Raw genomic sequence first — 24,820 nt, forward strand, 5'->3', positions numbered from 1 at the left:
ACTTAAAATAAAATGTGAATCCGGGTTTTTATATTTCTAGCCAGAAAGCCTATCCCTAAAAGTATATGTTAATACGAAAAGTTTTATATGTTTATTTATTCCATGGGTGTTAGGAATTGACGTGTTCTTTTATATAATTAGATTGTAAGCTCTTCGGAGCAGGGACTCCTCTTCCTAAATGTTACTTCTATGTCTGAAGCACTTCTACTCTCTGTGTTATTTATATCATTTATTATTTATTATTGTCACGTATTACTGCTGTGAAGCGCTTTTTATGGCGCTATATAAATAAAGACATACATAAATACATATTCTAATCAAGCTGTGGTGAGGGCGCGATCAGGGGAGGTAGAGCAGATACAGGCGGGATGTGCAGGATCGGTGGGAGATCTGCATGCCCAACGTCATGTCTCCCCCAGTAGGGCCATATGCCCGCCAGGCAAGGCCATTTAGGGTCTGGCCTCAAATTTGGGATGAGTGGCTGGTTACACTCCTCTTACTTTATAGTTTAATATTTGCTGTTTTTGTTTTTCCCCAAGTTCTCGGAGCGGGAAAGTCCCTTTCCTTTGTTTTTATTTTTATCCCTATCTGTTCCCTACAACCATTAACGTTTTTTGTTCACAACTTTCACATGAGAGAGAGAAACGACATTGAAAATGACTAGTCAGGTGCCATTGAAGTTAGTATCCCTGTATGTTAAAGGTCTCAACAATAATGGTAAAAGTAGATTGGCCCCAAAAGAATTAAGGAACCTGAAAGAAGATATTGTTTTCTTGCAAGAGACGCATTTTGATACTCAGGAACCCCCAAACACTTTTAGCAGGACATACCCTATAATATTCTATTCTTCTTTTACTAGCAAAAAAAGAGGGTTTGCGATACTGATTAAACGGGACATCCCGTTCCAGGCATTGGAGGTTAAGAGAGATCAAGGGGGGAGGTCCCTAGTCGTACACGGGCTTCTTTCATGCCATCATATCACGTTAGTGAATATTTATGCAACGAGGGACAAATTATTTTTTTAAGGGAAACACTAGAATCTATGGCAGATAGACGAGGGCAACTGCGGATACGGATCTCTATGATCTCAACAATTCAACTCTGAATGCTAGGGCCCCAGCCCTGACCCAGATTGAGACCTACCTTAGAGATTGTAATCTCCCAAAAACTATCAGATGAAGACCACAAAGTTGTAAATGCTAAAATAACCCGGTTAGAGTTAGAAAGGGCAATTAGCTCAATGAAGTCAAAGGCACCGGGCCTAGATGGTTTCACAAATTTATACTATAACAATTTTATAGGAATCCTATGGCCATGTTTAGTAGATTTATTCAATGATTTTCTCAGTGGAAAAACAATTCCCCTCACAGATGACGAAAGCCAATATAGTGGTGATCCCTAAAGAGGGTAAGGACCCCTTATGTTGTGGTAGCTACAGACCAATCTAATTGCTTAATTCAGATCTGAAAATTTATAGTAAAATTCTGGCTAACAGGTTGAACCTAATACTTCCTAGAGTAATTCACTATGACCAGGTAGGTTTTGTAAGCGAATGCCAGGTGTCGGATAACACAAGGAAAATTATTAATATGATAGATCAGATACATAAATCTAAGACGAAAGCAGTGCTGTTGAGCCTGGATGCGGAGAAGGCGTTTGATATTATAAAATGGGATTTTCTAGATAAGACGCTGGACTCCTTTGGATTTTCAGGGTTCTTTTTACAAGGGGTCCGGGGCCTCTACCAGACGCCAACGGCCACTCTGAAGATCCCAGGGGGGGAGAGGAATCTGATAACAATTAAGAATGGGACTAGACAGGGGTGCCCCCTCTCTCCTCTTCTTTTTGCCTTGAAAATCTAACTCCTTGCGGCCACAATCAGAACTTCCCCAAATATACAAGGGATTAATATAAAATGAGTGTTACAAACTCTATCACTTTTTGCAGATGATATTATCCTTACTACAGCTAACCCATTGACATCTCTCCCGAACTTACAATCCGCTCTTCAGAGGTTTAGGGAGTTGTCTGGGTATAAAGTTAACGTGGGAAAATCGGAAACGCTAAATTTAACGTTAATGGAAAAGGAGGTCGACCTTCTTAAACTACATTTTGACTATAGGTGGAAAAAGACCCATCTGAAGTATTTGGGGATGTACCTTACTTGAGACTATAACTCATTATATAAATATAACTATCCCGAACTTTTTTCTAACATTAGAAAGAATCTCCAAGCTTGGAATTCTCACTATGTCTCCTGGATAGGGTGTATAACCGCGGTTAAAATGAATACCCTCCCCAGACTTCTATATTATTTCCAAACATTACCAATATCTGTCCCGCATATAAATATAAAAGAAATCCAAAATAGAATTATGCAATTTATTTGGAAACATAAACATCCGAGAATAGCTAGGTCAATTATGCTGGATTCTAAAGAAGGGGGGAGTCTAGCAGTTCCAAATATTCTAAAATATTATATAGCCTCTCATTTGAAACAAATGGTCTATTGGCATTCCCTGGGAGGGACCTATTCTTGGGTGGATCTGAAAAGCACACTTAAATACCCGGTTGGCCTGCCTACTTTGCTGTGGTCGAGCTCTAGGACTGGGCCTGGGAGACAGCCTTAGCCGGCGGTAATCGGGTTTACTCTGAAAATCTGGCAATTGGCAAAAAAGAAATCTAAGGTTATGTCAACTCCATCTAGATTTACACCACTATTCGGTAATCCAGGGTTTTTGCTGGGTTTTCAGTGTCAGGACTGTGAAACCTGGAGACAGAGGAATTCTAGAGATGGGTGATTTATTAGAAAAAGAGAAGTTGAAGTCATTTGAGGAATTGAGGAGAAAATACGGTTTCCTCGAACGGAGGTGTTTAAATATATGCAGGTCCGACATTTTGTGCGCCAGGGTTTCTATGAGAAGGAATTCCCTAAATACATACAATTCGAAGATTTATGCAAAACAAAAAATATAAAAAAGGTCTGATCTCATCCCTGTACCAAGGTTTAATCCCCCAAAAGGATGCCCCGGCCCATAAATATACTGGATTTCCAGTCTGAAATACCAAGAGAGGACTGGGAAGATTATATGGGATAATATGGGTAAAACCTCTATATGCATATTTACAAAAATTTGTGACGCTGGTATTACAGTCCCAAAAGGTTCAAGCAAATGATTCCGGAGACAACAAATAGATGTTGGAGGGGATGCAGACAGATAGGGGGGGATTTAGCACATTTTGCTCAGTAATGCAGACATACTGGATGACGGTTTTGAAATTAATAGAAGATGTGATCGGAACCAAGGTTCCGCTAGACCCAATTTTAATTATCCTGGCTAAGCCTATGGAAGATGTAAATCATTACACAGGTACATTAATTTTACATATATTATAACAACAGCTAGGTGCGCGGTAGCAGCAGCGTGAAAAAAAACACTGCCGCCCTCCAGAAGAGAGGTCATTAGAAGGGTTGACGATGTACAATTAATGGAGACTCACCTCATTTTTGAATCACAGTTTGATAGTCTGGGATCCCTGGGATGTTGGGATAGGAGTGAGACCCCAATAGGATAGAGGATCTGGGAGTGATTAGTGTAGGATATGTTGCTGATAAAATGTTACAAAATATGGTATGCTATGTAATGTGACTGTTGTCGGTTGTAAGAATTCTGATACAAAATGGTTGTGTGTCCCCCCCTCCCCTTTTCTTTTTCTGTACCCCTCCCCTTCCATGTTTGACAATCTTAATAAAAATATAAGTTTAAAAAATAAAATAATAATGCAAGAGTATTAAGTAGAAAATCAAGGAAGTTCTGTTTTCATTGCATTTTTATGTTCTCACATAGAACAAAAGTGCTCAAATTCTATAATTTATCACCATTAAGACATGTTTTATAAAGTTAAACAAGACACCAAATATCACCCAAGGGTAACCTTTTATTCAGTGTTTATATTTTTCTTGTTTCCTCTGTGACATTCAGAGCACAAAACAACTTGTAAATATGTCCAGATAGCTATAAAATCTGCTGTGAATTATGTAAGACTTCCGCGCTCTCCTAAACTCATATATAACGATCCCTACTTACTGAAATGAAAATCTCTAGGTATAGAATTGAAAATGGGGTCACAGCTCAGCTTCCTATTGTTACTTATTATGACCACTGAATCGGGAAGCAAAGAGGGAAAAGAGACTGATCAATAAACTGAAAATTGGAGGGGGCGGTTGTTGACAAGACATAGGAAGATACAGCTGCTTATTGCAGAAGGCTTCAGGGCCAAAGTGTTCTTCCATCTGCCACCGAGTCTTTTTTAGCAGGTTCAACATTCTCCTCCCCTTTGATCTGTCTCTAAAAATCAGAGCTTGTTGTCTAGTTACCTGTCTTCACATACTGTAACTCACAGAGCTGCTAACAAGGAGAGATCATATATAAAGGAGGAGGTTTGGGACTGGGGCAAAGAAGAAAAAAGGATGAAATTGGTGAGGATAGGTAAAAACAGTGGGCTTTAGATGGAGAAATGAGTCGTGTAGTGCATACCAGGGAAAGGGCAAATTAAAAACGAATCTTGGATGGCTTATCACTATCTGGAGTTCAGTTGCTCAGCAGGATACTTCACTGTTGCCCTAGCGCAGCCATTACTTTTTGTTCTTAATGTGGCAAGAACATCTCACAAATTAGGCTACAATTAAACCGAGTCTTTGGGAAGGAATTTACAGTATCTTCACTGTCAAAGGACAATCAAGTAAAGTTGGACAGTATAAATTTAAATTGTTGTCTTGCCCATTCACTTGTAATAGAGGACTCCAATGTTTTTAGGATCAGGTACTACAAAGCACTTTAGAGTGCACATTATAAGGCAGTAACGTACTGCTACTGTTACGGTCATTTTGTTTCTGTCATTTTGGGTCACATGATTGAATTACTGGATGATAACTGATCCTTCAGTGTATCGGGGTCATTACAGTTATTGAGGATGGCCTAAAATATAGGTATTTTTAATCTTTTTACATGTTTTGCCTTTTAATATATATAAATATGTCCACAACGACTTGAAAGTTATTAGTAGTTCCTAGGGTTGCTTCATCATGAATGAATCTCCTCTTCCACCTATATTGTGTTCTGGAAATGAGCTCAGTATGCAGCTCCAGAGCGTCTTTCATCTTTGACTATATAGATATGTTGGAAGCTGTCAATGACAAACAGTACTGTAGCTCAGCACTGATTAATGAATTATTTTACCAATAACATTATTTCAAAATATAAATATTGGTTCAATTTGGTCTTCCTACTTCACACCATAATTGCTACTGAGCAGTAGAGTCAATGTGCGGGCATCGCTACTGAAATGTCTATTCCATTCACCCCAAACAGTGTAGGGCCATGATGTACATTAGTTCTCCCAGCCTCATCACTTTAAGCATCGTAGGTCATCAGAAATTATTTTATTTTAAATTGTTTGTCGGGTGGCTATAGTTTGGAAGATGTGAATCCCGAATTAGCTGAAGCTGTTCAGTGCACCATTATCCATGTTAAAAATGGAGTCAGTGTGAGTTAACATTGTCAAATCTGTCCACCAAATTTATAACTCTGAATTGAAAATATTGTATTTGAGCGCGCTGTCCCTCCAAACGACCACCCTCTCGGCTACCCGGTGTCACCCCGCAGCTCCCAATCTCCCGTGATCAGCGGGGCATACTCAGCAATCAAAAAACAAAAATAGGAGCGCATGAAAATGAAACCAAGAGAGGCCAAAATGAATACATATATTTTTATCAAGAAGAGTAATTCATCATACAAACATATGTAGCCCCGGTAAGAAATGGGGGCTATATATCTTTCTCCTACTGGTGTAAGTCCTTCTAAGGGCAGGCCGCCAGTAGTTATCATGGGTTTCCCCCGCTTCAAGCCCTGCCGTGATTGGTGGAGGTAGGCCCCCTGACACTGTGTGCAGGCATGAGACACAGGGGAGGGCCTGCTGACATCATGAGAGGTGGGGTTGACTAAACTTAGTCCTGCCTGTTCCTGTAAGTGACAAGCAGTTCTGTCCTGGGAGCAGAGAGTGCTGGAGTGTCTGACCTGAGAGGTCATGCTTAGAGTGACACCTGTGCTTGGAGAGGATGCAGAAGACCAGCCTGTTTAGAACTGAAAGAACTATAGGTGGTGGACCAATGCCCCTCACCCTGCTCAGGGGGTGAGGGGTGGGATCTTGCCTCACCCAGAGGGTATACCTTTGGGGTGGGTGTCGGGGGTATTGAAGCCCCATACAGCCCATCCTGCAGGGGTACAGCCTGGAGGAGAAGGAGAGGAGGACAAGACCCTGTACACTGCATATGAACTGCTGCTGTGTGCTGCTGCTGATCTGCTGTACAGAATAAAGACTGCTGCTTTTATCAAAGACTGTGTGTGAGACTGAAATCTCTCACCCTGAGACCAGGGCTTCTCTGGGAGGATTTCACATTATCCCTTAAGGCTCGCCAGAGATGGAGGCACTGCACCACCGTTGCTAAAGAAGATGGAGGCATATACCCCAGAAGCCTGTCCCTGTTATACCCTATACCACCGCGGGAGACTCATGCCCTCCTGTTCCTCACAGGTACGCACCACCCACATACATGTAACCAGCCCTCACTACATCCTAGGAGTCCAGTCTGCGACCGGGGGGGGTGAACATGGGTTACACATACATATACCATAAATACATAATACAAATGCATAATAAACCTTGTCTATAATGACACTAATAGATTGCACCACAATTCTAGCCACGTAGGAATAAAGGGTAAACACCCAAATGCACAAGCCCTAGGTTGTAACAGGGAGGAAGAAGTGCTAGGAAAGCAAGATGTCAAAGGAAAACAGACCTTATGCACTATAAATCTTGCTTGTGCTCCTCGTGGCAGGCTGGGCTCCAACAGCAACACAAACTGACTGTCGTCGTTGATTGCCAATAACTAGACAACGTTCTTTATTGGTTAATATATGAACCAGGGGAGGTATATTAGTGCCTCCTTGAGAGCTTATGGCCAAGCCCTGATGAAGTGTCATGTGACACGAAACGCATTGGTGACGTCATTACTCAGCGACGCACGGCCGTGACGACGGTCAGTTTGTGTTGCTGTTGGAGCCCAGCCTGCCACGAGGAGCACAAGGAAGATTTATAGTGCATAAGGTTTGTTTTCCTTTGACATCTTGCTTTCCTAGCACTTCTTCCTCCCTGTTACAACCTAGGGCTTGTGCATTTGGGTGTTTACACCCTTTATTCCTATTGGCTAGAATTCTGGTGCAGTCTATTAGTGTCATTATAGACAAGGTTTATTATGTATTTATGGTATATGTATGTTTGTATGATGAATTACTTTTCTTCATAAAAATATATGTATTAATTTTGGCCTCTCGGTTTCATTTTCATGCGCTCCTATTTTTGTTTTTTTGATAACTCTGAATTGGGTATATGTGTTTCAGTGATGTAGAGCCAGGTTCCGAGTCAGTGTGTTGTCTGGCTGACAGTGAGGAGAATGAAGTAACTGGCATACAGACTTGTTTTGACAGCGCTGCAGCGATCTTGGGTGATAAGTTTTTGTTTGGTATTAATTCATTAACCTCAATTTTCAAAAGCTTGTGTATCCACAGTACTGTAATAATATTTATATAACAAACCAACTCTACAAACTGGGACACCCCTGTCAAAAGTTTAATCTAAAAAAAAAAAAAGAGTCTAGTGTGCCGAGTACAGACAGAGTTATAATTTACATTTTATTGTTGAGCTTATAATTTATATAATAGCTGTAAGTTTAAACTTTTTCTTCATAGGGGTGTTGGGGTCTATTACGTTTCATTTCAGCCACAGGTGAACAGATTGTGTCTCATATTGCATCTGTTATCGCCTTTTATTGCTCCGTTGACTATATAGCCCTTAATAATTTGTGGTGGGTTTGTCTGTTTATAATTTTGATGAAAACAAATCATCGGTTTATTTTCTGCCAAAAATTAGCACTGTTCGTGCTGTGCGGAGGGAATGTCTGAATAATCTATTTCTAAGGAAGCTACTTAAGTAAGCTAGTTAAAAGAACAGATCAAGTGATTAGGCCAAGTGGCTATAAAAAATGTGATTTTCATAATTACTCAAAAGCACAAGACAAAAGCTTATGTTTTGTTTTGTTTTTCCATTTCCCATATAATTAAAGTTCTAGTTTATTATTAGAAGAAGTTTAATGTGTCAATGTATGTACTAGTATGCTAGTACAAACTCTTGCTGTGAATTTCACCATTGTATTCTTGTCTACTTAAATTCTGCTTTTAATGGAAGTGAACTTCTTTCTGTGTTACTGTAGGTTCCTGCAACAGTGTCACATTCGTAAACACATGACCAATTCTTGTTAGAGGGCATAATGTGCTTTTTATTTTGTTGTTAGACTTTTTAATCAAGGGTTTTGTATACCTCAAACCATTTTTGTACAATATCGCGTCTGTTTTTTTTTTTTTACTTTGGTGGGGAAGGAGCTTTACTTCACAGGAGCTGTGCGACAGCTAACTAATACATCGTTTACAGATTGGGGATTTATCAAAGCGTGTTTTAAAGTTCAAACAACTGAGAACTGGTCCGTGGCCCTGCCTGGTCTGCATGGTCCTCAAGATGTGGATTGTGAACTGGTTCCCAGCTGCGTGAACTTTAATAGAGTTGTGAAATGGATCTAGGGAGATCAAAGGGATTCCAAATCTGATTTGTGCTGTTGCTTTTATTAATCCCGTCATTGTTGGAGATTGTCCTGCAACACATTACATAATGGTATCTCAAAACTCGACAAAGTGCTCTAGTGTTATTGGGGGTTGACACGCAAGTGACTTGAGTGAAGCTGTGTTTTATTATCTGCTTACTCGGGGTAGATGTGTGGGAATATTGTAGGGACAGAGTAATGTACAGTACACTGAAAGAGGTGTAGTATAAAATGTGCTTACACCCATGTCTTGTATATTTGACAGCAGCATAACAAAACTGCATTCCTTTTTTGTGCTAAAACCGGAAGCGTTTATTCTGAATATATAACTTACATTCAGGAATGGCGATAAATGGCAATGACATCAAATAAGTTATATTTCTCCCAAAAAGACTTGCAAATAATTTATTTTCTTGGGTGGAAACCGTTCTTTCTCAGCATGAAACGTCCTATCCTGCCAGATGCCTCTACTGGTGTTATCCTATTATAACTAGTCTGTCAATCTTTTATGCAGGAAATATCCCTTAGTTAGTCCTTCCTACTGCTAACATTATGAAAGAATATGGTATCATCATGTGACTTTCTGGAACAATCTTATAGCTCCTGTCAATCCAACATGATGGCATACTTCCGGAAGTACATATAAGGAACTCAAGCTTATTATCCGAAATAGTTACATCAGCTTCAAATGTCCCTCGCTGGCCCTTCAGACATCCCAAAAGAGCTGTATGTCATATGTTGGCCACACCCCTTTCCTTCTTAAAATTTCTCCCAACAGTTGTATGGCCACCCTGTCAAGCTATAAGTTCTGATCTTATCCTATGTAGTGGAGTCTTCCGCGAAGGGGAGCACAGGTCCATGTTTGAAAAGAGAAATAGCATAAATTGTGTGATACGTTCTGATGAGTGGTATTTAATGGTATGGGAAAGAGAATCTACTTGCATTTCCCAGATAAATATTGGCATTTCAGAGACACACACTCTCTCTGAAAGGAACTTGAGGTCTGCTGGGACTGGAGAGGTAAGTACCCTGTGTGGTAATTGTGAAAGGTTGCGTCCCAGCCTTTATTTAAAGAAGCAGCAGCATCAGACCCTGAGAAGAATGAAAGAGGCTTTTGCTGTTCTCTGAACCTTCTTTTTATTAGGTATTTCACATTCAGGTGTACAACAACCAGTTCTCCCAGCGTGGTGTCTCGAGCCACAGAGTAGCCAGCAATATCTGCATTAGAAAGTTTGCATCCTTTCACTGAAGTTCCACAGACATCCTCATATCACATAGCAGCAACAAGGAGTGCAGCAGGAGACAACTTCATATCACATAGCAGCAATAAGGAGTGCATAACCACCCAGGGAAAGAAACTCCCTCCCTTTTATTACTGGTTAATTAGGACAAAACCAAATTAGGTAAACCACACAGGGGAGTTGTCTCCCAAAACTTACACAATTAGCAAACATAATACACTTCACACAACATACAATTTTCTATAGCAAGCCCCAAAAAACAGTACCTTTTACAAACATCCCATGCATGTCTTTACTCTGCAAAATAAATGACATTCAGTATCACTTACTTTAATTCCCCTCCCCCTCCATCCATCCCATGGTATAATCCACCCTGGATGGTATGCAGGAAGGAAACACCCTTTTCCTTTTTAACAGAGACTGCCCATGGCTGTGTAACATCAAACTGTGTTTAACATTAACCATACCTGCATCACACTGACTGACCTCAGGACACCACATTAAAGGTTAGTAAAGTTTCAGGTAAAGGAAACAAAAAAAAAAAAGATTGCTGGGCCCAGCAAAAAAAAAAAAAAACAGAAACAGAAAGAAAGAACAGTGGTGCACTTGATGCCAGAAAGCAAACATGCATTTAACTTCTACAAAAGTGCAAGCAGCCCTGTCACAGTAATCATATGTCGGAGTGTACTGTATGGGTCAGATGGTCTTCAGGAATACAGACGATTTGTCCGATACAAATTTATAAACAGTAAAATGTGCTTTCACCTGTTGCACATAGGATATGCGCATTAGGAATATCAGTGAGGAAGAGGTATGAGCTGCCATTCGCTGGACCTCTACCACGGTCTTGGTGTTCATCTGAGTAGCCGTGCAGCTGTTTCGATGCTTCCTCGTGGTTACGGGACTTCCGGTCATGTCACTGTGTTGCTGTGCTCGCACAATTTCTTCCCTCCTGCTGCAAAGACGCAGTATTCTTATTCCTTACTGTCTTAACTCAATGTGTTTCACCTGAATTGGCTCCTCTGGTAGTCAGTCTTATACTATGTAACGAGGTCTACCGAACATTCCTTGCTTGTCGGCATAATTCTTGTATGACATCTGTTCCCATATTTCCAACCAAACCTAATTAATTTAATTACAATATAATCATAATTAGACTGAATGGAAATCTTACATGTAGGTTATCACTGGGGTTTAGACATGTAATTAAAATCTAAAGATGACTAAAAGTGCCAAATTTAAAGCCAATCCCATTTTTTGTTTAGGAGTTATCATTTGAAAGCTATTTTTTAAACATAAATCAGGGATCAACTGATAATTAGCACAGTGACCTTGCCAAAATAATTCAGTAAATATACATGTGCCCACGCTGTTTCTTTCTGTTTGTTTATATTCTAGATCACCACTACTTTGGCTGTTCACTTCACCATCCAACTTAGTGCGTCTGCATGTAGTGCACTTTGACTCCAATTCACAGAGGTTACCTTCCCACTCTCTACCACCTCCCCCGAACACTCGGTGTGAGCCCTTAGGGTCTGTCTTGAAAACCTCCAGCACCCACAATGTCTGCTCTGTTTAAAATATCACTCTTTATTAAACAGTGGCCAACGTAACAAAGAGAGGGGTTGAAAAAAAGTGTGTGTGTGTCTCGGAGAAATTTGAATATAAGCCATTGTATGAACAATTGTTCTATTTCCTTACTGATGACCGATTAAATCATGAGTGATGGAGTAAGGTCAGTGATGAATGATTATTTAAGTATTTGTACATAGGTCAACCATTCTTTATTCTACTAATACAGTAAAACACAAGGCATATATTTCTACTCCAACTGTATTCAAATTGCAATAGTGGGAAAAAAATCACACATTGAACACCTTCACTATCACTTTTACCATTTTTACTCTTCTAACAATGATTATGATAAAAACACAATCATAATGGAGGCTGCCGTGAAGACCAGAATGCCCGATATGTACTGCCTGCCCTCTGGAATTGTCTCATTGGTACTATTTCAAGTACAGTAGAACACTACTTTTTAAAGATTGGGTGGCTCTTTATAAACTTAATGTCAAGTGACTATTTTTATTTTTTTTTAGACGAATGATTGTCAACGTTCTCTTAAAGGTTCGCCCACACATCTTGTATTTCTTTTACAAATTAAAATATAACCATTATCAAAGATGAGCAAGATACATTTGATTAACAGCTTTCATTGAGGGAGAACACCCGTGTTGTTTTGCAGTAGACGCCAATAAGAATCGTATCTGGATCTGATGTAGGTGGCTAGAGCACTTTACACTGCACCATCTTTTTAGACGCCTGACCAAAGAAACTGCTTTTGTTTCCCTGTGTTTCACTGTTTTGTCTCGCTATTCTCTCTTTACACCCCCCTTACACATAATTCCTACGTTTAGTCAAATAGCAAACTCTCTTCAATCGGGACATTTTTGCTATCCCATATTTCTCATATCCCTAATTCGGGTGAAGTCCTGCTAAATTCAGGACCGCTTGAAACCCTAAAGATATGTCGGTGTAAATCATTATTGTACTAAAATAACTATTTATGTGATCACCTAAATGCAAACTACGTCACAGTATTAAAAATAAAACCCTTACATTTTACGATTGAAAAAAGCAGAAAGCGAAGAAGATAAAAGTATGGAAATGTAACTACCTTTGCTGCTCTGCAAATCCTTTTAAGATTATGGCCCATATTTATTAAGCAGACTTCTGCCATAAGGCACCTTCTAGCTCTAAGAGACACCTAACACCCCGTTGATGTGGATAGTATGCAAGGTGTCGTCAGGCGCCAGAAGATGCCTTATGGCAGAAGATAGCTTTGTAAATATGGCTCACATGCCTTTTTCCTCCAGTGTAAAGACAATTTGTGTTTTTATAGGAAGTAAACTCCAATCTAGTAATAGCTGTTCTCCTCCCAGCATGTCGCGTGCCTACAGTAAAAGGTTTTGACATATTTGACTCTGGGGCACAACCCCAAAAAGGATGAGATTACCAGCATCATTATTATTAGCTGCTAATTACTGTTGTGTAGCATGAGGTTTCTGGACATGCACTGAGGGTATAGAAGTAACAGAAAACCGATTACCTACGTCTCTCCATATCATGCTCAGACAGCATGAAGCAGTTTCAACTGATGCCATTAAATAAAAAAAAAGAAGGACAAGCTGAGAAGCATGTGCAGAATAGCTCTTCAAAGTGCTAACAGTCAAAGAGCTCTTCAAAGTGCTTGTGCTTAAGGACTTGGCTCATCTAGAGTACGTACAGTATCAATCTGCTTAGTACTTGTGCGCCATCTGCTGGCACAACTGGTGAGATTCATCAATAGGTGCAAGTATATTTACAGTACAGAAGATTGCATTGCAGTTCCCTCTGATACTGATGAGGTTAAAGCATCAGTTAATGTTGGAAAAACCCACCGTGAGAATTATAACATGCTGCAGTATTAAAATAATATTGATTTGGCAAGTTCTCTAGGTTTGACCGGACCTCGACTCCACGGTTGAACAAGATGGCATGGGACCCCAGGATAGACCTATGCTGTTCATATAGGAGACAGAGGTCTTCTGGGAGTCTCGCAGCCCTGGTGCACCCAAATGAGTCTTTGAGGCCATGTTGCGTGGGTGCCACGTGACAACCCTAATCTCTGCTGCTGTGTGTGTGGCCTCTTCCCTTCTTCACCCAGTTTTCCCAGGTTCATTGGATGTATGTAACTGTACACCTACAATAAGAATGAGGACACCCTGGCTCTCTCACCTTCTTTATCTATACACCTCCCCTGTAAACATGCAAAACATTGCATATATTGTGTGTGTGTAGAAGTATCTGTACCGTGTTAGCTGAGCTTTAATAATCAAAAATGAATAGACAATGGCTAACAAAATGCTTTTATTTGCAATTGTAGGCTGAAGCTGTTAAATTCTGGACATTCTTGAAATCCCTGCTCTCTGATTGGTTAAAATTCTGGCCATTATTCAGTAATGGGCCGGAATTTGTGGCACCTTTACAAGTTTTTAATTCTAGCCAATCCGCTTTCATTTGTCAGAGCAGCTCTCAGACAAGGGAGGTGATTGGACAGGAGGCAGCAGCCAGGCATTGACTCCTCCCCCTCCCTGCCTGCAGAGAGCTCAGAGAGGACACAGTGAAGAGGGAGAGTGTGTGTGTGTGTGTGTGTGTGTGTGTGTGTGTGTGTGTGTGTGTATATATATATATATAGGTCTGTCTGCAGAGTTTGTGTGTAAGTCGATAGATATAGAGGTGTTTTAATGTATTTACAAATCTATTTTAATTTAAAAAAATCTATATAACTAAACAGTGTCTATATTATTTATGGGGAAAAAGTTTACATTTAGCCTATAATAGTACTAATCCCCTCAGAACATGGCATTATTGACCCGTGATGATCTGTTCTTCAGGGATTATTACTTAAGAAACTACAAGCAATCAATGTTTTGTCCCTACAGCCTCTTGTGACATTAACACGTTCACTTACAAAGGGGCCAGCAATGCATTGCTGGCCCTCCTGGCACAAATGAATTAAGAAGTACAACATTGGCTGGATATTCTGGGCAAATTAAAACCTTGGTCTTTTGATCCTCATGAGGCTGACCTAGTTGCAAATATCAGATTGACATACGTAATTCACTCAGCTATTTTTTTTCATTACATGATAGGAAGAGATGGGCATTTTATACTTTGTACCAATTTCAGCCAGTATGTGTGAGCGCTGTGTTTTGAAATGTCAATAGGAGAAGTTAGGAAGGAATTACACAACGTAAATCTTTCAATGGGGTGTATGTAATTCTAGCATCCATAATCTCAGCCATGTCTGAGGTGAAACATTCCCTGGCTACTGTGCTATGTTTGATGTAACAGGTTTCTTACATTATTTTGAAAATGTTTTATTTTACGGCACCAAAAACATACTCCAAGATTTTGATTGTTAAATGTCCCTTTTCTCCAAGGTGCCCTTACGGAGTGTTACGACGAACTGGGAAACAGATACCAGCTCCCAGTTTACTGCCTCGCCCCTCCGATCAACATGATAGAGGAGAAGAGCGACACAGAGACTTTGGACATCCCCGAGGCGCCCCCCAATTCCGGCCACGAATGCCAGCTGCGCATGCGCCTCTCCACGGGCAAGGACCTAAAGCTTATGGTGCGCAGCACGGACACTGTGTATTACATGAAGAGGCGCCTCTACGCGGCCGAGGGGGTGGAGCCCGTTTGCCAGCGCTGGTTCTTTTCAGGCCGGCCACTCACAGACAAAATGAGACTGGAGGAGTTAAAGATCCCCAAGGACTATGTAGTGCAAGTTATAGTGAGCCAACCCGTTCCAAATCCCACACCGGTAGAGAACTGATCATCTCAAAAACACACACTATCCTTTTTCTCCCCACTCAGCTCACTCCTCGCTATGTTTGTACACAGCCTGTGACCTCTCTTTTTATTTTATCTTCCCACCAGTGTTTAAACCCTTTGCAGCCAGAGCAATACAATGCAGTGCAGGCCCCTCTGACAGCAAAGGATTTAATAGCGGGTTCAAAAATGTATCAAACTGCAAAAGGAAGAGCCGGGCCTTCCTCTGGGGGTCAGGGGGGGGGTGTGGGGGGGTGAGAAAATGAGTTGCGTTTCTTAATATTGCAACAAGAGACTTTTTATAACATTAGGAACAAAAATGATCTTTTTTTTATCTGTTATATAGCGGTTTGGAATGTAAGTGGAGTATTTAGCACTGCACTTTAAAAAAAAATGAAAGCATAAAATGACCAAATTTTTGTTTGTTTTTTAATGAAAAAACACATGCAGCTTCTTCCCACACAAAATAAAGTTTCACAGGATGTGAAAGAAGTGTAGTAAAGGCCTTAACCCTTTCGCTGCCATGTGGTCCAGGAATGTAGAAGTTGCAGGCACCTCTGGCAATGAAAGGGTTATTACATTTTTTACAGTATTGTTACCCCTCCTATGGTGAATTGGCAAACCAATGCATTGCAGGTACTTCCATCAGCAGGTTAAAGCAGGGATGTTAGTTATACTGTAAAGGGCTGGAAGGAAGATGCTAATAACAATACCACTCTGAGACGGTCTTCAGTACAAATGTCAACTGGGATACATCTTGGCAACACACCCAACTATCAATAATAATCAAATGATCCGATGACACGCACAGCTGTTCTATAATCTTCAGTCTTTATTACATGGGGTGGGGCTCTCCTTGTACTCACACAGGTAAAAGGACATGGCTATGGAAGTATCTGCACTCACTTATTTCCAAAGAAATGAGAGCAATAAGACGTCCTTAGTTCATTTTTTTCAGTTTTTACCCATTATCTGAGTTTTTAGCAGCAAAATCAAATAAATGGCAATGGAATATTGAGTCGTGTAACCCAAAATCATTAACCTGGTCCAGAATAGATACTATGCTAAGTTCGATACGGAGATGTTTAGATGAGGACTGAGAGAGGTTTCTGCTGAGAGGGTGTTCGGCTTCTCATGGGTTTGTAATGTCTGACATGCTTTAACATTATATTTTTGACTCTGCTTTACATGTATCCGTGGCCTTGACAGGATTAGGGCTTGCTTCATAATATGCATAGCAGTTCATTTTGTAACGTCTTGGTTTATAGGCCCCACCAGCACAGTGAAAGTTTATTAAGATGTGGGCTGAGCTTCCCATTGCGAGGACATGTTTGTCTGGGATCCACAACATAACAGCAATAAAGCGGAGAGACGATTTGTTCCCAGGAATTCTCATTATGGTTTCATTTTCCAATTTTCTTTTCTTTTTTTTAGCTGGGAGAACAAAGCTTATGTATCTCTCCCCAACTTTTATGAAAGGGAGAAAAAAAAACCTCTGTTTTAAATCGGCATCTATATTCCCTGGTAGCCAAGACTTACCACACAGGAGCCCAAATCACTTTTATATCTCTGGAATTATCTACCGAAGAAGAATTGGCACAGAATCAATTCTTGTTGTTAAAAGAATTCAGTTAACAAGTTTTAATTCAGAAAAGCCTGCAGAAAATTACGTTTTTCAAACATTTCCTGCCACAAAGGGGTTAATGAATTACAGTAGCTGTAATTGGGGGGAAAGAACAGATGACACAGTGCATACAGCTGTCTATATCAATTTCAAATCTAAATACAGCATACTGTTGTAAAATGTCTTGCTTACCTAGGTCCTAGAACAACTCCCAGGAAACGAGGGGGATATCTTTGACAAGGTGTTTCCCTCCAGCCGGATAGAGAAAGCAATGTTTGTTTCCATATTATTTTGTGTTGATCATAAAAGAAGCACCATAACTGCAATGAGAGCTAAGCCACGTCCTGCTTGAGGAGCAGGAATGGATTTACATACAGTAGTATCTTCTAATTGCAAAGGGCAAATTGGGGTTTTTACAAGTGGACACGCTGCTGCAAGGCCAATGAGTTTACCTGGGAAACGGTTATTGTTAATCAGGGTTGTGACATGATCTACTTGTTCTTTATTCACAGCTCTCAGACATAAAAACTGCACTTGGTGGCTCACACAATTGTTGTGGATTTACTGAACTACACTGAATATGAATCGAAACAAATCGAACAAATCACTTTCCAGTTTAAGGCTAAAGGCACGTTTTTTTATATCAACTTCAGTTTTCAAGGGCCACCAACAAGTCAGCTTTTAAGGATATCCCTGCTTCAGCACAGGTGGGCAGTGACTCAGTCTTCGACTGATTGAGCCACCTGTGCTGAAGCAGGGATATCCTTAAAACCTGACCTGTTGGTGGCCCTTGAGGACTGGAGTTGGCCATCCCTGTATTAAAAAACGAGTTTGAAGGAGCTAACGAGGGCACAAGTCTGCATATTATGTGATGAAAGCTTGCCTCGCTTGCAAGATTTGTTGGAGTCAGGACACATCTAGAATTCCTATGCAAGATATGCAAGAGGCTACTTTTCATCACAAGAGGCAGATGCCATTGTCTCAATGAACATGTAGTACAAAAACCCAACTACTATAGAAGCACTACTGATCTCTAGATATTTCTAGTTTTTTGTAATGAAAGAAATGTGCATTCATATGGTACATTGCTCGGTAAAGAACAGCACAGCTGAAATGCTTTTTCCCTAACATTGGTACTAGTCTGGGTCCTGAGGGGCACTACCAAAAGCGCAACAAAATAATATCTAGGCATGCTTGCTGTGAACACCAAGGTGGCTTCAAATGTGTTGGTAGCTGGCAGAGCTGGAGAGTTTATTGCCAGGTACTGTAGCACTGTTGCTTCGGCAATCATTGGTCTGTTCCTAGTTCAAGCCTTTTTAAGGGACAGTCCCACCAAGGACCAAAGTGAACTAAACGTGGTATGTTTTTTTACATTTGCATTTTATGTTTAATGGTTCTTTGGAGACCTAACACTTTAGATATCTGTTACACTTGATGCACTTACCTATAAGGTTTTGTAATGTCTGTTCACTAGAATTCCAATAAATGATGAGCTCTCATGTTGCGCCTTTAACATCACATTCTATAATTAATCTACACTTCTCCAGCACCAGAACTTTAATCTTCCTAATCTCTCAAATACAATAAGTAATGTATTTCATTGGACCCATTGAACATAAAATCATATACATTTTTCACAGAACAATAATAAAGTTACATTCTTATTTTAACGCTAATGAGACTTTCTAAGGAAGCCTATATGTTGCGTATATTTCAAGTCTCCCACATGCTACTTCCCTTCCACCTGAAATAATCTTTTAAAGGAGTGGACACTTTGGATAAATAGTGAATTAAATGATATTTGGACTATACAGTACATGTGTTTTTTTGCAAAGGTGCGGTCACCGCAATCTTCCTCTTATGATCTGAAAGTGTCTCATTCACCACATTCCAGGTGCTTAGGAACGGTTTCCTGCAGTTCAGTAAATAAGGTATGGAAGAAGTGAAAATCACTATGAACTTATTGCAGCAATTGCTCTCATTTTTTCCTAACTTTTTTTTTTTTTACAGACTCCTGGAGCTGTACAGTGCTATTTTTCTCTCTGGGAACCAATTTTTAACATGGTTCCCTATAGGCTTAAGCTTGCTGCATGGTCACAGCTTTGAGCACGTCAGGCATGTCCGGATAAAATCCGATCTGTTAGCTGCAGCAAAGTGGCTGATGATGTAAGGAACCTCTCTCACGATGCACGCTGTGTACACCGACGCTGGGGCTCCCTTAGTTGCACTGTTTAGCCTCACCCTCCTGATCTCGCGATCTTTGGTCGGTGACGTCACAACTCGTTTGTATATTGTGCCATTATTATTATACTTTGCATTAGCATTAAGTATTTTTGTTGTTGCTACCTCCCACCCGATCCCCTTTAGGGGCCTATTTTATAATTTTATTTAGTCACATATGTTATATTTGTCACTTGTTTATCGGCGTATCCTTCGTTACTATTAAAAGTTTTTTGTTTTAGTATTTTAGCTGTGGATGTCTTTGCCACATGGTTTGGCTATTAGACATTTATCCGTGGGGTTATATGGTTCTCTCATTTGGACTATAACCTATCATTCTGGACTATAACCTATCATTCTGGACATATTACCTTCTAGTGGATATTATATCCTTATGTACTCATTTACATTCTTATTGGGACGTATTAGTTCCTCCTGTGGATATTATATCCTTATGTACATAATTATACTACCTTGAGTGCAATGAATAGGGGACTGCTGTGACCTTGTCACTTTCTTTGTGGTTTCTCATATACATTTTCCCCTTGCACCAGGTTTACATTGGCATACTATATGATATTTAGGTTTGAGCGGTATCCCACCATCATCTCTTCTCCGTTTGCAGCAAACAGGCAGGCAAATAAAAGGTCTGTGTATCAGACAGATTTAGGGAGATCTTTTGAGAGACCCTCGAAACCCTACGCGTTTCGTCTGAGTTAGACTTCTTCTGGGGTGTGTATGTATATATATATATATATATATATATATATATATATATATATATATAATCAGCAGCCTAGGAGACACTTAAGAGCAAAGTGGTCACATTGTTGGGCTATTTGGCTTCATGCCTTGTTTTTTTTTAAATTAGCCTTTTAACAGCTTCCATTTAATAAGTACTGTCACTTACTTGTAACTTCTAAAATTGGCGCTAATAGAACTGCACCTCTAGAACCCTGAGATCCAGAGGGACCTCCAACACAGGGGAGCGCAAACTCTTGAAGTCATGCCCCCTCCCTCCCCCCGCGCCTTTAACCTGCTCTCCGGCATCTCATCACCGCATTGTCATGGCGTTGCTTCGCTCGGAGAAGCCAGACAGAAGGTAAGAGGCAGTTACAGAGGCACCGCGCGCTCTCCTGGCTATCCGTTTAAATGTGGGGAAGAGCACAGGACTTTTAAGTTTGGCGCCCCCCTTAATTTAAGCAAACCTGCCAGAATATGTTTCCACATCCATAATTTTAAAAAACAGAAAATTGCACATTAGAATACATGATCAGGATAAGCAGCATACCGAAATTCAAAAACAGACAACAACAAAACTGCTCTTATAGTGGGATATGAGAAACCGTTCAATGTCAGAAACACGCAACTGTACCACATTTATGTATGAACAGAAACAAGTGTCATACCACAGCTTTAGAAGCCTTTGGGATGACAAATGTGACTAATGGCTTTGGTGCACTGCAGATAATTCCCACCATTAAACAGCAGGACTAGATACTGCGTTGGCAAAGAAGTCGAGATGTTGCTATAACAAACCATGTCTTCAGCATATTCTTTGTTCACCACTTCTATTTGTTTTTTAAGGTTAACTAGGCATTTACAGCTTTTGAAATCTACTCACTGTTTGCTGCTTCCACTATTATGGAAATACGTACGTTTAGGTGCTTTCGATTGTATATTATCAGAAATGTGTGGCAACCTGATATCAACCCAACTCCGGTACTGTACTGTAGACATTATTATTACCATTCTCTTTTAGACTTCAAACACAGGGCCATCTAGAAAGAGATACATCACAGATACCGTAGATGAAATCCCCGTCTCCCCTGAACTTTACCCGCAATATACCAGTCAAGCTGTTCCATTTGGGTAATACACCCTGATCTGTTGGTTACAGCTCTATAAATGTATGGCAATTGCTCAAGGCCATAAAGTGAAAAGTAAATATTTAGACTTGGATGGAAACACCTTAACATATTTGATTTGTTTGAATGGTCTCTCTAAATAGTCTTCAATCCATCCCCAACTAGTATTCTTATCCTGTCTTGCAAGCCGCGTCCTTCATGCATTCCCTCTCTACATAATATGCTTTGATCATTTGCATGGTCTTGTCCTGTCTTTGTTTTACCTCTTCCTGTTATATCCCGGACTTCTAAACATACATAATCCACATTATAATTCATCACTTTTTTTTTCTTTTGCTAAATCGTTTTGCAAGTGGTATAAATACCTACATAGTAAGCATAAACTGCTTCAGATGACACAATGTTGTTTCATCAAATTTACATTTTCCAGACATGGGGTTAAGTGCACATTACTAGTTACAAACATGTTACACGCCATAGCCATCAAATAGTAGTCACCTGCACTGGACCTTTAGAGCACCGTGCACTGTATAGCCCACATAATACATCTTATTCATGGCTCTGTGACTGATTATATAACACATGCATTTACTTTTACTAACTCTAGTTCCATTTTTACCATCACATAGCTTAACATTACTATAGTCTCATTTGAATATAAATCCTTTCTAATATCTAATGTTTTTAATGTGTTTTACTTCTATCTTCTGGGTTTTGCTGGTGTTTAATAAACAAGATTTGCATAACTATCAGCGAAGTTGAACTAGTGACCGTAACATGTGAAACAGGTTAGAATAGGTTTGCATCTTAAAAAAAAAAAAAAGTAGGAGTATTCATACATCAATTACTGATTTTAAACCTAAACAGCCATTATTTGAACTTGTTCCAATGTGGGATTGCAACTAAAAACCTTTTGAGTCCTGGAGGGTCTGTAATACCAGAGTGCCATGGCCTCTCCGGCACTCGCTATCACATGATCGCTCACTGATGACGGAAGACGGGACCTCTTCCATTCCATCCCCTACAAAAACAAACTAGATTATGATGTAGCCCCTGGAATACCAGACCCCATAACGTGGTAACTACCTTTTCGAGCCCCCAAAGGGTTAAAGACGCCAGTCATCACTGATCAACACATTCTGGCATTATTATTTTTTAACTACTTTAGAACGTCTGGCTGTTTAAAAGAAGAATGGTGCTTTGGTCAGGAGATATGACCAATATGGGGGGTGTTGATATCTTAAGTTTACCAAGATAACTTCAGAAGCTAGAGATTAAAAGAAAGATTAATAAGAAATAGCAAGACTTGCTCAGGGAACGAGATACCAACATTAAATGAGTTAAGTTCACATAAGCTTCTGGGAGCATTGCTGATTAATGCGTTTCCTAAATGTGGACACATACTTCTGAATGTCATTGAGCTCTAATGCCCATCTGAAAATGAGCTTGTGGGCAATAATTAGGTCACTACTAATGGTTAGAGAACAGTGGTCGAGACATAACAAGCACAACATATTTGGCAAGGGTCTGTGTCTCTAAATAACGCAGTACAAGGATCTGTTCCGGTCTTCACACGTACAAGCATGGCATTTTTATTACAATCTCTTATTACTATAATCCGTGCTTGACAAATCACCCAAAAATCTACTCGACGAACCAAAAACTCTACTCGTCCCCTAGCCCCGCCGCCATTTTTAAAAGAAATTGAATAAATTCCTAGTAAGAACTAATAACATTCATTTGACATAAGTTTATTTATTGTATTACATTTATACTTGACTACAATTAGTCCTTGTTATGTGTGTCGGATCTAGAAAAAAAGACATGTGAATGACTAGTTTCCTGAACCCCTTAACCAGTGCCTGTATGCCCCCGCTTCACAATTTCTAAAGCAGCAATCCCGCCTGGGATCTTACCTGATCCGCAGTCCCTCTATATCCAGGTACCCTCATTCCCACAATGTTTTACATTGGAGGGGATGTGTTCCCTACCTGTCTTCTGGGTTAGGGAGCATTCCGATGTCTCCCGTGTGAAGCTTGAGTCAGATCTGGAAGAAAGCAGTATAGGCTATTTCGGTGTAGGTATAGGGCAGTTAAGATATATTGGGTAAGTAAGATATCCAGAGTGGGTGACAGAGAGAGTAACAGAGAGAAAGAAGGTGACAGAGAGAGAGGGTGACAGAGAAAGAGAGGGTGATAGAGAAAGAGAGGGTGACAGAGAAAGAGAGGGTGACAGAGAAAGAGAGGGTGAAAGAGAGTGATAGTGTGGGTGACATATAGAGAGTGTGACAGAGAGAGGGTGGGTGACTGACTGGTGGGTGGGTATGTGTCTATATATACAGACACACACTCACATGGAAGGGGGGGCCTCCGAATGGAAGGGGACCGCATGCGAGGCCAAGGGGGGTCGCATCGGGGACCAGGGGGGCCGCATCGGGAGGCCAGTTGGGCCATATGTGGGGGGGACGTGGGATGCAATGGAGGCAGGCAGTAACGAAGTACTTACTTGTTCAAGAACACCAGGATAGAAAAGGAAGGGCTGGTTCAAAGCGCGGGAGAGCCTGGCTGCTGGCAAAAAAAAAGAAAAATCCTGGAAGCGCACCAGATCGCGTCACACCAATCAGGTAGGGGGATTTAAAAAAAATGGGTTTTTTTCAGCACACAACCACGTGCGCTGCAGAGGCTGCCATGAGGAATCACCAGGGGGCAAAATCCGGTCGCCCGGGCGACTGGATTTGTCGAGCACTGGCTATAATTTTAACAAGTGAGGAAGATAATTGAGTCTCTGAAGATTTATATATAGCCTTTGTTCCCCCCTGTAACGCTTATGCTCACCACAAACCTGGACCGGACCGCGGGGCTAAGGTCAGGATTGGAGAAAGCAGAGTAGTTCGTAGGCAAGCCAGGGTCAAGGTAGGCGGCACAGGAGCGAAGGTCGAGGTCACAGGCAAAATTCAGTAACGGGAAAACCTCAGTGAAGGCACTTCAGCATAGGTGCTGTAGCGCGACAGGGTAATGATAGGAGATACAGGAACACGAAGCTTCAGCACAGGGGCTTCAGCACAGAAACAATCTCCGCTTAGAGGAGGCTAAGAACCAGAAGCCACAGCGCTAGGGATCCAGTGCTTCAGCACCGGAAAACAGGAAAGGCTGAGGGAGAAAAGGGCGAAGGCACAAGTTAGGCCAAACAGAGGCGCTTGTGGCAAGCATAGTTACTTGCAGCAAGAATTATGTTCAGCAACTTCCTGGGGGGAAGGGCAGCAGTTAAAAAGCCCAGGAACCAATCAGGCCAGACCTGCATAGGAGGCAGCAAGAAGCAGGTAATTCTGATTGCAGGTTCAGAGAGGGATTGTCTGGAAGCTCTATAGCTCTGTAAGAATGAGTTCCAGCCAAACCCAGGAGAGGATCCCTTACACCCCGTACCAGGGAAGGAACTACCAATGCTGCTTTTACCTGTTGGCAGCCACTGGGAGCATGGGGTGATTCTGGTTTGTATTGGTGCAGCACCTCCACCTATAAGGGATCCCAACGTGGTGGGATACGCCCTTTACAGGAACAATAACAATAATACACACAGGCAGGTATATAACAACAACCTTTACTGAACGCAGACCACAGTACCCTGTACCCCACAGTATAAGAATGCCCCAACCTGATACCACCAGTGAGTGTCCCCCAAAGTACATGAGGGGCCTGGCACCAATACCCTGATATACTTTTCCCTCAATGTCAGGGCCCACCCAAAAGTGTAGGCGATAGCACTATCCTGTGGA

General features: G+C 40.9%; 1 protein-coding gene across 2 annotated transcripts in view; it reads left to right on the forward strand.

The window, feature by feature from the left end:
* UBTD2 (ubiquitin domain containing 2) overlaps positions 1 to 15,478 on the forward strand; it is a 209,692-nt gene extending 194,214 nt beyond the window's left edge. For both annotated transcript variants that reach the window (XM_075600978.1, XM_075600979.1), the window contains one exon: positions 14,943 to 15,478. In XM_075600978.1, the coding sequence (XP_075457093.1) occupies positions 14,943 to 15,340 (398 nt within the window). In that variant the 3' untranslated portion in view covers positions 15,341 to 15,478. The remainder of the gene's footprint in view (positions 1 to 14,942) is intronic.
* The last annotated feature ends 9,342 nt before the right edge of the window (positions 15,479 to 24,820 follow it).

This window comes from Ascaphus truei, chromosome 5 (genome assembly GCF_040206685.1).
Source record: "Ascaphus truei isolate aAscTru1 chromosome 5, aAscTru1.hap1, whole genome shotgun sequence".
Lineage (NCBI taxonomy): Eukaryota > Metazoa > Chordata > Amphibia > Anura > Ascaphidae > Ascaphus > Ascaphus truei.